A 13659-nucleotide genomic window follows, 5' to 3' on the forward strand; every position below is an offset into this window, starting at 1 on the left:
TCTTTTGTGGAGGCAGCCCACTTGGATATTTAAATTATATTACACAGTCTGAGGTTAAAAGATTATGGAAAATATTTTGATATTGTGTTGAAATCTAAATATGATAAAACAAATAAGTATACAGACAAAATTTATATTACAGAGCTAAAACGATATAAAGATTGACATCAGTGATAAAATTAAGATTCAGTATAATAATGATAAAATGATGTATTGCATATACTTTGATAAAATTGTATAGTTTTACATTGATAAATGTGATGTTAATGATGATGTTGATCATTAATGTGATGATAATGATAGTGTTGATAATGATAATGACAATCCTGATTAATAGTCTGATTAAGAATAATAATCAATAATTACATACATTCTTTATTTTACCATGACAACTACAAAACAATTACAATCTGCTTAGTAATGCCCACCCAAAATGTGTATACACCACTAATGCTTTCAAGCTTTCAAATGTGTGTGTTTTTCCAATCCGATGATTGATTATTCCACAATTGTGCAAGGAAAATGTGTTTTGGTATCGCACTTTAAGATGGGAGGCTTGTTAATGACCAATGGGTAATTATATTTTGTAGTGTCAAGCAATTCAAATATTTAAATGGATAAGTATGTCTTTAAGTAATAATTTCCTGACAAATTCATTCCATTCTTTCCATTAGCAAGGTAATAGAGAAAACAAATGACATGGACTTCAAGGGACAATTAATTTCAGCAAGGGATGTCCAATAATACATAATAGTTTTCACTGGCTGATGAAACTACATCTGGCTCATACAATTCCTTCCATCTATATTCTATAACATTGTTTTCATTAGTTACACCTTTAAAGATGATAATTGTTTGTTGTTTTAAGTCTATAATTCAGTCTAATGTAATTTTTAACTAATTCTAACCTATTACATGATTTAAAGTATTAAACCTTTGTTGCTATACACAAATAATTACACAATAAATCTGTCAGTAATGTATTCATTGTTGTACATGTTGTCTGTGCTTATTTGTAATAGGTACATGTTAGTTCAGTTTGCATAATTCAGTATGGCGGCCCTTAAACCTGGTTTCCACTAAGCAAATTAATTCGCATGAATAGAAAGCATCAGCTGATGCATATTAGCCGATGAATATTCATATTAACTGATGTATATTCATATTAGCTGATGCATATTAGCTGATGTATATTCATATGTTCATCTTCTAAATCTCTTTCTGCTTTATTTTATATCATGTTACAGTATAGCCACTGTTAAAATATTAATTATAACCCATTTTCAAACATACTTTAACATTTAAAATTTCTCATTATTCGCTATGTCTACAACAAAATGAGTAAGAAACACCTACTTAGCCCCTGAGGAAGCATTCTATAATAGTAGAAGCTAATAACACCATCAGCATTTAAACCTCCAAGGAAACAACCTACACAAGTTAAATTACAAACTTCTGACGACGACTAAGTTTTAATTTTTCGTGCTTATTTACTAAATTGTAATTAGTAAATAGCATTATAATATGTTAAACATAAACATAAAGTAAAGAGGGTGAAGTGCAACTGTTGATGTCTATGGTTCTATTCAAGCAGAGATACTGCACCAAAAAGATGATCATTTATATTAAATATTTGCTTAACGCTATACTTTTACATTTCACACCAACAACAAGTAAATTAGCAATTACAGGATGGATAAACTATATCATACTAAACTAGTTTCTTTCAATTAAAGCTTAGAAGGTTTTCCAACTTTATTTTGTACTTGAATGTAATATATTTAAACAGCTTTTCAAATGAATAACAATAAATCCATTAAAATAACAGTGAATGTGTAAACACCAAGTTCATTAGTACAACAAGAACAGCAGTAAATTACTTAATTTGCATATGACAAAATATCGACAACAAAAGGTGAGGAACAAGCTGAAAGATTTATAGTCATCATGTAATGGAAAATTAAATTTGATGAGGTAATGAACAGGTTACGTCATTTAGTCAAAAAAGGGGCAATGATACAAAACCAAATACTAATTGAGCAAATAAAGCTAGGCACTGCATCGATTTATATACATGTAAACTGTAATTGATGGTAATGCGTACAAATGAACGGACTTTGTCGTGCCGTGTCATATACCCGTTTGTAATAGTGTTTCACGTTTTCAATAAAAGTGAATTTCAATAATGACAAAAACAGTGGAATCCATGTTTGAGGATTGTGATGATCATTACCAATGCGGTGTCTATTAACATATTACCGATAGCTAGGTGAACACTACCCATAATATGATCATTACCAATGCGGTGTCTATTAACATATTACCGATAGCTAGCTAAACACTACCCATAATATGATCATTACCAATGCGGTGTCTATTAACATATTACCGATAGCTAGCTAAACACTACCCATAATATGATATATTTACTTTAGTTGAATTCTCTACTATTTAATTTTCTTCATTTTAAGCTGACTATTATTGTAATCCATTCACTGACCTCCTTATTTGACCCATCCATGTCTCATCCTCTGAGTCTGTTATCAAATTAGCAACTCGATCTGCAATTTCATCTTAAATACATAAAAAAACATTTGTTTTAGTCAGGTAATAACAGAATAATATGATAAATAGAAATTTCAATAACAAGTTCAGATGGAGTATCTTTATTGTTTAACAATACTATTTATTTATTAATTAAAACTGTCATCAAATGAACAAAAGCATTTTAAATAGCATTTTATGATTACAATTGCCATGTAATAGAATAGTAGTATTGAATAAATAAATTTTAAATCTTTAAAAAGACTGCTCTTGTATATATTCTAATTCTTTCCATTTACACATAATATTCAAATAATATTCAAATTTGGTTTGATGCAAAGAACTGTATAAAAATCCTATGATCATGATGACATAAATGGCAATTTATAGTACAGCAGGATTCTCCAAAACAGTCTAATTACAGACAGACAGAAATATTGGTAATATGCAAATACTGTACATACAAACTATACAAAATTATGAGTTAGCATGAAGTAGAATCGTTGTTGACAAACACACAACTGTACATGTCAAACACAGCATAGCGTTTTTTTAAATTTCATCACGCACAAAGCGACTACACAACTTTTTCATTCATATTCATTTATTCGTGATCAAACACAGTAAAATATGTACATTATTTTCTATTTTCTACAGATATTTTTTTATCAAGACTAATGAGATTAATCCTAGCAAGTTTAGAACTGTGGTATCATGCTTGGAACATGATGATAATAATTTCTCATGATAAGACTTAATGTCCATATATTGAAGCTTGACAAGATTTTATTGCCTGGTAAATGTACTTAAGCTGATACATTTGATAAATGGACCTTTTGCTTTTATATAATAATCATATCAAGCATAGTTGATTAAAATATATATATTATATATATGATTTAGTTTTTAATGACTGTCAACGTACATTACATTATTGTCATAACACATAGAAACCTAATAAAACACAGAACAAAAACATGTTTACACAAAAAAAATAAATAAAAATATATATAATACTTTTATAATTTGAAACGATAAAGATGAGGAAATCTGTGAGAATGAGAAAAAGTCGCCTCAACCGAGACTTGAACCTAGAACCTTCTGCTTGATATGCAGATGTCCTAACTATTAGACCACTAGGGCTTTCATGGTATTGTTCAAACTCGATTGGATAGCGACTCTTTAACATTGTTGGCGTTTTACGGCGGAACAGCACTAGTCCTCAGTTGTACTCACACACACCAGAGATCAAATTGATACGCCCTCATCTTAATAATACTTTTACAATGATATATCCCAGTAGTGTTTATGGTGATTTTCTTAAAAACTAAGGAAAGTAAAACAATTTTAATCAATAAATGATGAAATTAATCAATGTATCTTTACCTCCATTAATGTTAGCAACTGCAGCTGGGTACTCGCCAAGCTTAGCCCCTAGGCTTACGTTTTTCAAGTTCATTACAAAGTTTTTGTATGTCTACAAAATTAAGGATAAATATTAAATATACATAATACAATCAAACTAACTTGAGAAATGAACAATTAAAAATACAACATATATAAGAGTAATTAAATACAACATATATAAGAATAATTAAATACAACATATATAAGAGTAATTAAATACAACATATATAAGAGTAATTAAATACAACATATATAAGAGTAATTAAATACAACATATATAAGAGTAATTAAATACAACATATATAAGAGTAATTAAATACAACATATATAAGAGTAATTAAATACAACATATATAAGAGTAATTAAATACAACATATATAAGAGTAATTAAATACAACAGACGAAAATAAATGATTATTCAATATTTTTTTTTTTTGGCAGATGGGGTTATTGGTTATCGGTAGGGCTAATTTTAAAAATGTTTTTTATTTTTAAATTATTATTAAGGGGTTTGCTGTAAAGGGGGTTTGCTGTAAAGGGGGTTTGCCTAAACCAATTGTTTTTTATTAGAGTTCAGTGACTTGTTCAGGGGTGATTTAACTGAGAATTATGATCTAGACAACATTTTATAAAAAAATCATTCATGTTCCACATCATTTACAATGTTTAATGATAAATATTCTTGATTTCATCTCTTGGGAAATTATTTCATTTGATTTCTTTCTTCACTGACAGGAAAACTATTCATATTTAATATTTAATGTATCATTTTTGACATCTGAAGAACCAACAACTTACTGATTAAAATTAAAAATACAATTTGGATAAAAAGAATTCCTATATCTTGGTGCAAGAGAATGATGGACATAGTCTTATGCCAAATCTATTGGATAATCTGTTTCTAAGGTTTAAAAAGCAATGCCCTCTTCTATTATGTTACCCTATATACAAATTAAATTAAAATGTAAAATGCTAAGAACAAGAAATTTGTAAAGTAATTTTAAAATCATAATTGTGGAGTTTGAGGATGGTGGGTGAGGGTGGAACATTGCATTTGTTTTTACAAACATGAACGCCGTATTGCAATGAGGGTGGAACGCCGTATTGCAATGAGGGTGGAACGCCGTATTGCAATGAGTTGAATACAGAATGAATAAAATAAAGAGACATTTTGAAATGATACAAAGTTATGTGAGATTTGATGGGAAATTCTTAATTGTTCTTACTGAGATATCTTTATTGACTTGGATAAGGATTTGCTTGCTCGTTTCGCCATGTTTGAAACACAACGTTGATGAGGCTCTTTTGAAATCAGCAGTTCGAACATTATCTCCTCCAAATGCTGAGCCATCTCTATAAAAATAACAAAAACAACAAAATTAGGATTAGTTATTTGCTAAACACACAAAAACTAGAAAACTTATATTGGCTCTCTCATCAGTCAATATAAAAAATAAATCATACATTTTTTGTTTGTTTTGTCTCCAACAGAGTATTTTTTATTTATTTATTTTTGTTTTAGTTTTATAATTTGTACATTACATACTAGATACTACATACTACATACTACATACTACATACTAGATACTACATACTAGATACTACATACTACATACTACATACTAGATACTAGATACTACATACTACATACTACATACTACATACTACATACTAGATACTACATACAACATACTAGATACTAGATACTAGATACTACATACTACATACTACATACTAGATACTACATACTAGATACTAGATACTACATACTAGATACTACATACTACATACTACATACTAGATACTACATACTAGATACTACATACTACATACTACATACTACATACTAGATACTACATACTACATACTACATACTAGATACTAGATACTAGATACTACATACTAGATACTACATACTAGATACTACATACTAGATACTACATACTACATACTACATACTAGATACTAGATACTACATACTACATACTACATACTAGATACTAGATACTAGATACTACATACTAGATACTACATACTACATACTAGATACTACATACTAGATACTACATACTACATACTAGATACTACATACTACATACTACATACTAGATACTACATACTAGATACTACATACTACATACTAGATACTACATACTACATACTACATACTAGATACTACATACTACATACTAGATACTAGATACTACATACTACATACTAGATACTACATACTACATACTACATACTAGATACTACATACTACATACTACATACTAGATACTACATACTAGATACTACATACTACATACTAGATACTACATACTACATACTACATACTAGATACTACATACTACATACTAGATACTACATACTAGATACTACATACTACATACTACATACTAGATACTACATACTACATACTAGATACTACATACTACATACTACATACTAGATACTACATACTACATACTAGATACTACATACTACATACTACATACTACATACTAGATACTACATACTACATACTAGATACTACATACTACATACTACATACTACATACTACATACTACACTACATTTAATGTAATTCATTAACTATACTATATGGTATGCAAACATTTTTGAATATATACTTGAAATAGAAATATAAATTGAGACTCTAAATTCTCAACATAACATGAAGTAAAATACCTCACAACATAACATGAAGTAAAATACCTCACAACATAACATGAAGTAAAATACCTTAATCATTAACTTTAACTGATAGTATGCTGAGAATTCTAAAATGTTTGTTTTTTACAAATTGGATCAAGAATGTTTAAACATTAGAAATGTGATGTGAATATCATCAGCAGCTTGCACCATAGTAAATGAAAACTATCCCTTGATATATTTCACATATTATAAAAATAAATGTATGTTTTATTAATATCCAATTATAATCTACTAAATTGCAGATAAATATTTTAAATATCACTTAAAAAGGGCTAAAATTAAAATCCTATATCATAATTCTAGTGAGCTTTTGTATCGGATGGTAGACGAAAAGGGACGGTTGTAAAAAGTGCCTTTGTCCTGTTATTATATGCATGTTGAAAAAATGACGATATGTGACTACATATTATTTACTATAATATTATTTGCATTGAATATGTAATTTTGTATTTTAATTTATAATTCTTGCGTTTAGAAAGAATTAATCGACATTCAAATATTGATTTAAAAAGTACAGTGGGCCTATTAACATTATGTTATAATATAAATGCTGTATAATGTCCCTGAATATTTGTTCTGTTAAACTGTATATCAATTTCTAGATACTATACGTATACTACATTGTACTATATTACTATAGCCATTAACCGTCCATTAATTCTACCAGAGTACACATCCCAATCCCTTTAAGTTACATGTTTTTTTAGAAAACTGTCTTTTATCCTAACTGAAACACAGCATGATTATTTGATTGGGTAAACACGGTCAATTTGCAAACAGGTTATCTAAATAATGCCATTAGATTTACTAATGAAATTAGGACAAGATAAGAAACATGTTTTAATGTTATTTCAATTCTAGTTGGATCTATAATACGCATAAAAAATTTAAGCTTTGTAAACAATGTTGATAAAATGGGTTGAGTCAAAGTATTAATAACTTAAACTACAATTAACATTCACAAAATTCTCTCCTATTCAAAAACTTTTCTGTCAAACAGAACAATTAAACAACCAAAGTTGTGTTAACTATTCCATGTCTGGTTATCTGGCTAAAGATTTCATACTTCTCAACCATTATATAATAACCACAAACCATTGACAATTCAGGTATGGCATTTGGGGCAAACATGAAAGGTGAAGTAATACTTGCATGCTTGGTGGCTAAATTTGGGGCACAGGCTGTGTGTTTCATTTGTGATATGTGAATTAGGAAATTAGGAAAACTATTATTACAAATCATAACCTACATATTAACTGATGTTATTTTGTTTTAATTTGGTGTTTTGTTGCTATCATTTATATAGAACATCTTGTGTATCATGAGAAGTGACCTACTCGCACCTTAAAAAAAATAATAAAAGCACAATTTTCATAGGAGTGGTAGGTATGCCGTGGGTATATTGTATTTGGTTAGGAGTGGTAGGTATGCCGTGGGTATATTGTATTTGGTTAATACTCACAGAGTGTAGTACTGTAAAGTGACAACTCCATCTGAGCCTTTGGTACGCACTACTGTAGCTCGTATCATCCCGTTTGAATCCGCCGAATACGATGCTTTATCGAACGAAAATTCACCTGGTTCTGTTGTCAAGACAACAAGAATAATAAAGGAAATACATTGATGCATACATAATATATGACAAGTTTTTAAAATAATCAATTATTTTCATCTTCTTTATGAATTCTAAACAAGGTTTCATTATATTTTTACTCCATTTAAAAAAAATATGCAATATTCACATCAAATATAATCTTTATGATTACCAAGTCGATTAATAAGCGATAGTCTGCTGTTCACAGACTTTGCCAAAAATCAAGATCAAGTCATCTGAAAATTCAGAGTTTTCCAATCTCACATACTAACTGTAATATTATTTTATTTTAGAGTAATTGTTTAGCTCTGACTACACTATCAAACATTATGTGACAAAAAATGTGATGTGCCTATATATGGACATGATGTCAAAACACTACCATATTTGGGCACATCGCTACCATATTTAGGCACATCACATTTTTTTGTCAAACTAGTTTTATAGTGTAGACAGCTCTTTACAGTTAAGATAACAAATAACTAAAATAATAATAATAATTAAAATAAATGTGATTCATATGATTAAATATTCAAGTATTAAGTTTTACCATCATCATCAATAATTGTAACTCTTGCTATACTTGGATCTCCTAGTCCCTCTACACTTTCACCTTCAGGATTTTTTAATATCACATAAAATTCCATATCATTTTCATATTCATTGTCATTGATAATTGGTATTGAGATGGACTTTCGGCTTTCATCTTCTGCAAATGCCTGCAAAACAAATCATATTTATTTTTTAATTCTCATCATAAAAAATAATTAGAAGAACACTTGAAGTTTATTTCAGTTGGAATCATCTATTTATGAATTGATTACAAATTTACTTTATTGTTATTAACAACATTTTAAATATCCTGTGGACTATGCCGCCAATGTAAGGGAAATGTACAACCAGTAAGGCCTCTTAGCATTTTTAATCCTAAGTGAACTTTGCATGGATTTATATCTAAGTTGTTACCACTATTATTCTCTTTTCTTGTAGAGCATCATCACGGCTGCTGCACAAAATTCATTCTATAGACATATATAGTAGAACTGACACAACAAACCCTTGAATACAACAGTAAATAACATTTCACTCTATCAAGATGTTATTTCAATTCTTTATAATTAATGATCTAAGTATGAGCTCACTATGGCCAACCATGATACATTTTTATCTTTAAACACAAGCCTGTTATTGTGACAAAATCGTTGTCTAAAAGGTTTTGAACGAAGGATCATATTTTTGATTGATGACATTTAACATATAAAAATGTAAATCAATTTGTTGTGCTGTGTTCTTTATTATGTTTAATTTGTACATTTAATTTGTTCATTAAATTAGCTTTTGTGTTGTGTTGTTTTTATTCCAAATTGTCAAAAGGGCATAGTCTCCCTATAGTCCAATATCTACCATAAATTATTATAATGTCAATATTGGAGATTGAAACGTGAAAAAAAAAAGTTAATTATATTATTCACAATTATTTATTGACTAGCAAATAAACATAAAGGAATAAACAAATATATCAACACATAAGACAAGTAATAGTAAGACATAAAGGAGACAATATTCACAAACAAACATAAGAGACAAAAACATTTGTAATAACAACGAACCAACATACAACAAATAATAATAAGTAATAGTAATGAAGACACCAAGGAGACAATTTTAATATGTGGGACAAAAATACAAAATCAATAGTTATTGGTTGATTTTTGAAAACAAGATAACTATGGCAACAAAGTAGTAGCACACACAGCCATTTTTGCTTTCTTGGTAATTAAATTTCATATATTGATCATGGCTATAAAACATATAGCCCAAGGCAAAGTATTCATACAAAGTGAACTTATAAAAAAATATAGTTAGTAATTATCTTAATCATAAATGAAAATAAATATTGAGAAAAATTGATTAACAAAAAAAAACATAACAAAATTAAATCATAGTATGTAAATAATATCTAAAGATTACTAGAGATTAATATTATTATTATCATCATTATAGAGATTAGTAGATCATCTTATCATAGTGATCTATACCAGCAGTAGGGATAGATACAATCAAATGAAATAAAAACTTGGTTACTCCATAGTAGTACTCTATTTGATTTGATGTCTTCTTCAGCTGAGCTGGTCACACTCAAACTTTGTACTTTCACCTGGTACTATGTTGTTGTATAAAATGACTGTATATACTGAATTTTGACTTTAAATTTTACTTTCTTTTAAACAACCACCTAAAAAACCTAATGAACTGTATATTGATTTTTAATTTTATTTTATGGTAAATTCTTCTGGGGCCCCAGACATTTTATGTTATGGTGACTCTTGTTGCTTTTGGGGTCTCAGGATATGATGTCTCAGGACATGATGTCTCAGGACATGATGTCGAATAAATAAATGAAATGATAAAAGGTTTCATTTTGTCCCTTTGTACTGTGCAGAACCTTGTAACTCTGTCAATAGAAACATAAACTGTTGTGAGTGTGATAGAGAGTTGATTCTCTGCCTTGTTGACAATTCAATCCACTTAAAAACAAGCGTGGAGTTGTGGCTTGGTGGTTATGATGCTTGGCTGCCAATCCAAGGGTCCTGTCATGCAGGATTTTTTTCTAATGACAATTTACAACTCTACTCTCGAAGACTTGTAATGAGATTTTGCTTATATAAATCATCTGGTGTATATGTTTGTCTTGTGAACAGGCTTTAATTACCACCTTTAAGAGAGATAGTGAATGAATTTGCTTATGGTTATCTAAGGCCTAAATATATAAACAAACAAACAATACGTTGTAACGTACTAATTTTCCTTGTGTATATTCATATTCTGTAGATTTTTTTGCTGACCCATCTCTGGTTTCATACAACACTGACACCGCTCCTTTCACAATATCCGACTCCTCTTTTGTTTTGTCTTCTTCTCCAGGCTGGTACGAAACTGCTGAACCATTCATTTGAATCTGTGTTGGCAGAGTAAAGAAGTCAAAGTTCATTTCATAAAAATAGAAAATGTTAGATAACTATAAAAAAAAGAAGCAGAATAAATTCAATTCATTTAAAAGAAATGTCAAAGAAAACATTTAAATAGCATTTAAAATACCAACTCCGATTTATGGATTTTTGAACAGACCATTCCATAGAAAAAAAAGAAAAAAATGTTTTCACTGAATTTAACCAAAAAATCCATTATTGTGCTTTGAATTTCAGTTTTATTCAAGTAAATAATTTTTATTTTGATCTAATTTAAGTCAAAGTGGAACTATGTAACATAAAAATGGCATATTCAACAAAACAATTTTTTTTAAATTAGCTTTAAGAATGAAAGATTACAAAAGATAGCAATATTGTTTGTTGCAATTTAGCCGAGTATACCATAGAATTATACAGCTTGCTTCTTTAAGACATACAGCTAATTAGAGGCTATATCAAGGAGCAAATAATTTCTCTATGGTTTTATCAGCCTATAGATTGTGACAGTTCTGTGGTACATATCATTTAGAAACCTGACCTGCACTGACGAGATCTAATAAGATCCAAACAGTACAGTCTGCAGATTGGATACATATATTATATATTAATTTTTTGGAGTATAATTTTTGAGAACATGACTCCTTAATTAGAGGATCAAGTCATGGTTTTTAAATGAATATAAACTAGATAGCATAATCAAGAAAGTGTACCCTCTGCAAGAAGCATTTAATTTACTCTTAAAGTCTTATGAAATTGATTAACTGTATTGTTTCGTGGGTTAAAGTACTATCAAACTAGTTTGACAAAGAAAGTGTGATGTGCCCAATATGGTAGTGATATGCCCAGGTACAGTATGGGCAAACCAACATTTTTTTGTCATATAAAGTTTAATAGACAGAGCTTAAGGCGACGTTTTGACGTCAAACATGTTAAGTTTTTTTGTAAGATGACAAACAAATGAATATAAAGAGAATGCAATAGGTATTAAATTTTGCAATAATTATGATACAGTAGGCCAGAGCCAGTGCTATTTTCAGGAGGAAGATCATTAGAAAATGACAAATGGTTCTTGCAAAAGGTTAACGAAAAGTAGGTTTTTCAAAGGAAAAAACATAATATTTCTCTTTTTAAAAAAACAATTACATTTGCCACAGTGATTATAATGAACAAAGCTCAAAACCCTTCTATTAAAAAGTTTAATCAAAAGTCAAAATATCAGTTCTTTAAAGCGCCACTAACAGAGAGCAATAGCTTTCATTAAAAAATATTGTATTTTAATCCAAAAGAATTCAGATTTATAAAGGACAATTATGTACTAAAGAGAGACATAATATATTGGCTGTTATTACCGCAAAATAGTTTATTGGTTGTATGGCCAAGACAGGCTAAAACTACTGTACATGTTTGGGTCGGGTGATTTTCATTCTTGAATGATAAGTAAAAACAGGACAGGATGAATGAAGAAATGTAAAAAAATAAATAAAATCTTACCTGTGGACTGTTTAAAGGAGACTTCAATCTGTGAAAAGATAAACATAAATGTGAAAACTAATTTTAAAAATAAAAGAATTTATTTGTTCAAATTTGTCATTTAAGAACATTGCACCATCACTTCAGGTATCAGATTGTTCACATGTGGGTGATGCGTTTTCTAATTTGTGGGTGTATATGTGAGTTTTCTAATTTGTGGGTGTTTTCACATTTGTGGATTCAACATGGTTATACTATAGGCCCTGTACCCTATGTGAAGTTGAAACTTGGTGGTTAACAGGCTTGCCTTCCCAAACTTATGTTCCAGGGTTCTGACCTAGTAGTACCAGTAAAGTAATAGCTAGCCTCAACTGACGAGTTACTTGTGTAAAAAACGAAAAAATAAGTAAATTAAAAAAAATGCAGTCTACTTTGTAATTAAGCAGATTTAATGGTGGCAATTTAACACATGGGAATCTACATTAGGATGATTGATTTTTCAGGCGTAAGTATTAATTCTCAGACAAGCTATAAATTATTAAAATTGGTTTGTTGGTATGGGCAATGAAATAGCAATTATTCCGTATTTTATGATACTGTAAATAATTATATGTACACTAATCTGTAGTCTAGCTTCTAGACTGATATTTGACTTCTATTAGTGCATACGATTATCCAGTTGACTGGTTTCAGCCGCATGCGATTGGCTACTCACTCGATAGCGATACCATTATGTAACTTTGCCAGGCAACTTGATCTAGGCTAATTCTGTTTTCCAAGACTTGAGAGTTGTCCCCATTAATTAATCAAAATCATACAAATGATGTAAAGCTAATTTAAATGATCTTTTGGTCTAAATTAGTATGTATATCTCTCTCAAAAAATGTTACTTTTGTCGTGAAATGAATGTTCAATTTTGTTATTGTTGGATTTCACGCAAGGTGTTGTACGCAAAAT

At 29.3% G+C, this 13659-nt stretch overlaps 1 protein-coding gene across 3 annotated transcripts in view; it reads right to left on the reverse strand.

Moving 5' to 3' along the window:
• The window catches only part of LOC140062137 (sodium/calcium exchanger 3-like), a 48533-nt gene that overhangs the window by 6818 nt on the left and 28056 nt on the right, over window positions 1-13659 (reverse strand). For all 3 annotated transcript variants that reach the window (XM_072108200.1, XM_072108202.1, XM_072108201.1), the window contains 7 exons: window positions 12724-12751; window positions 11064-11222; window positions 8814-8982; window positions 8132-8252; window positions 5178-5304; window positions 3931-4021; window positions 2501-2573 (listed from right to left, as the gene is read on the reverse strand). In XM_072108200.1, the coding sequence (XP_071964301.1) occupies window positions 2501-2573; window positions 3931-4021; window positions 5178-5304; window positions 8132-8252; window positions 8814-8982; window positions 11064-11222; window positions 12724-12751 (768 nt within the window). The remainder of the gene's footprint in view (window positions 1-2500; window positions 2574-3930; window positions 4022-5177; window positions 5305-8131; window positions 8253-8813; window positions 8983-11063; window positions 11223-12723; window positions 12752-13659) is intronic.

This window comes from Antedon mediterranea, chromosome 11 (assembly GCF_964355755.1).
Source record: "Antedon mediterranea chromosome 11, ecAntMedi1.1, whole genome shotgun sequence".
NCBI classification, from domain to species: domain Eukaryota; kingdom Metazoa; phylum Echinodermata; class Crinoidea; order Comatulida; family Antedonidae; genus Antedon; species Antedon mediterranea.